Raw genomic sequence first — 2,376 nt, 5'->3', positions numbered from 1 at the left:
GTTCGGTGCCAACACCATGCTGTCCCTTGACATATGTTGTTACTCCATTCCTTTTCATGCCTCTGGATGAACCACCGGAAATTGTCATTTTGCATGTTAAAAACTTTTATTAGGTAAGGACCAGAAAGCTCATTATCCTCTTACATGTAGTTAATCGTGGGTTCCATTTTTGGTGATATTAAAACCCTCCAGGTATTGGGTTGGCCAGAAAGTTCGTTCAGGTTAGTCTATAGCATCTTACGGGAAAATGTGAATGAACTTTTTGGCCAACCCCAGTAGTTAACTGTATTAACCTGTTCCCTGTGTCGTATGTCTTTGGAAACATCAGATAGGAAACTCAAACCTACTTTAGCCAATAGAGTCTGCCTTTCACGCTGAACTGGCCTACCCTCTGCTCGCATGAATGTGCCATCAGGACTTGTTTTTCTTCTTGCAACAGGAAGGAGACAAGCGTATGAAACTTCAGAACATGGTCAAGTTCCCTTTGACCGGCCTGGACATGACACCTCACGTGGTTAAGCGAAGCCAGAGCAGCTGGAGTCTGCCATCCCACTGGTCTCCATGGAGACGGCCCTACGGACTCGGGAGGGACCCTGAGGACTACATCTATGACCTGTATGCCGTGTGCAATCATCATGGCACCATGCAAGGGGGGCACTACACAGGTCTGCAGCGCGAGAGGCCGGGCGCCTGTGCTGACGATCCCCCCGACGTGTTGTGCTTGCGACAGGGTGGCTGTGCTTTAGAACCTTGCTTTCTCTTCCAGCGGGAAGTGTGCCGACCACGAGGGCAGCTTTCACCTTCCAGCTCTCTGTTCCCTGGCCTCATCTGGTCAGGCTCTGACCCGAGCAGGGAGAGTGGTAGCCTGTGCAGAGGGGTGGCCTCATTTGGCTCACCCAGGACTTGCCTTCTTGACCTCACCTGCACAGCCCCATTTAAGGTTCTGCTCTGCTTCCTTCAGGGCCTAGCATCTCCCTGATTTGGAGTGGTTGTGGACCACTTTTTTTTAATAGTGTCTTTAAAGTGACTTGTAAGGGTTTTTCTTTTTGCTTTGTGTTCAAATTAATTTTTTTGATTTGTCAAAGCAGTAGTGCTCGTCATGAAATTTAGAGACTAGAAAGAGGCAAAAAGAATAGTGCCATCAACCCATGAGGATACCGCTCCAAAATAATCCGTGAGATTATTACTCAGAAAACGGTGGTGGGAGTTCCCTGGAGTCCAGAGATCAAGACTTTGCACTTCCACTGTAGGGGGTGAGAGTTCAGTCCCTGGTTGGGGAACTAAGAGCCCACATCTCTGTGGCATGGCCAAAAACTTTAAAAGAAAAAAAAATTTTTTTAGAAACTGTGATAAATAACACACAACAGAATTTTCCTTTTTAACTATTTTTAAGAATACGGTTCCGGAGAAGGCAATGGCACCCCACTCCAGTACTCTTGCCTGGAAAATCCCATGGACGGCAGAGCCTGGTAGGCTGCAGTCCATGGGGTCGCTAAGAGTCGGACGCGACTGAGTGACTTCACTTTCAGTTTTTACTTTCCTGCATTGGAGAAGGAGAGTCGGACTCGACTGAGCGACTTTACTTTCACTTTTCACTTTCCTGCATTGGAGAAGGAAATGGCAACCCACTCCAGTGTTCTTGCCTGGAGAATCCCAGGGACGGGGGAGCACTGAAGTGACTTAGCAGCAAGCATACAGTTCAGTGTCATTAAGTTCATTCATATCTTCGTGCAGTCATGACCACTGTCCATCTCGAGTTTCTTTCATCTTCCCAAATTGAAACCCTGCATCCATTAAGCAGTAACTCCCTGTTGAACCCTCCCCCATCCCTGGCAGCCACTGTTCTTTCTATGAAACTGATTACTCTGGGTACCTCGTGTAAGTGAATCATACAGTATTTGTCCTTTTGTGTCTGGCTTACTTCACTTAGCATAATGAATTCAAGAGTCACCCATGTTGTACTGTGTGTCAAAATGTCCTTCTTTTTTAAGGCTGAATAATATCCCATTGTAAGTAGGCAACATTTCGATAAGTGGTGTTAACTTCCAATGTTTTCTGTACGTTTTGGCCGTTACTTTATACTGTTGTGGTCTGTACTGATGTGCTCTGTACGGGTGAACCGCTATGGAGCACCTCCTCTGTTTCTTGCTTGCCGTGGGCCATAACATATCAGAGACATGTTGGAAACGAAAAAAATCTCAGCCTCTGTCTTCCAAGAGTGTAAACAAGTGGTTGGGACAGCGTAGGCACACGTAATATGAAAGAGCGAAGTGTGTATTAGGTTCTGTGATTGAAGTGTGGACTGTGGGTAGAACAGGGGCCAGGAGAAGAGAGTGGCCAGAGCACCCCCTTCCTGGAGGGTCAGAGGAAGCTGCG

At 47.1% G+C, this 2,376-nt stretch overlaps 1 protein-coding gene across 1 annotated transcript in view; it reads left to right on the top strand.

Annotated features, from left to right (window-relative positions):
- Positions 1-2,376, top strand: part of USP31 (ubiquitin specific peptidase 31) — an 83,447-nt gene that overhangs the window by 66,053 nt on the left and 15,018 nt on the right. The window contains exon 14 of the mRNA XM_010837418.1: positions 440-665. Within this exon, the coding sequence (XP_010835720.1) occupies positions 440-665 (226 nt within the window). The remainder of the gene's footprint in view (positions 1-439; positions 666-2,376) is intronic.

This window comes from Bison bison, unplaced genomic scaffold (genome assembly GCF_000754665.1).
Source record: "Bison bison bison isolate TAMUID 2011002044 unplaced genomic scaffold, Bison_UMD1.0 scf7180017864072, whole genome shotgun sequence".
Classification (NCBI taxonomy): Eukaryota; Metazoa; Chordata; class Mammalia; order Artiodactyla; family Bovidae; genus Bison; species Bison bison.
Note: the sequence above shows the minus strand (reverse complement) of the source record. Positions and strands in the feature narration are given on the sequence as shown.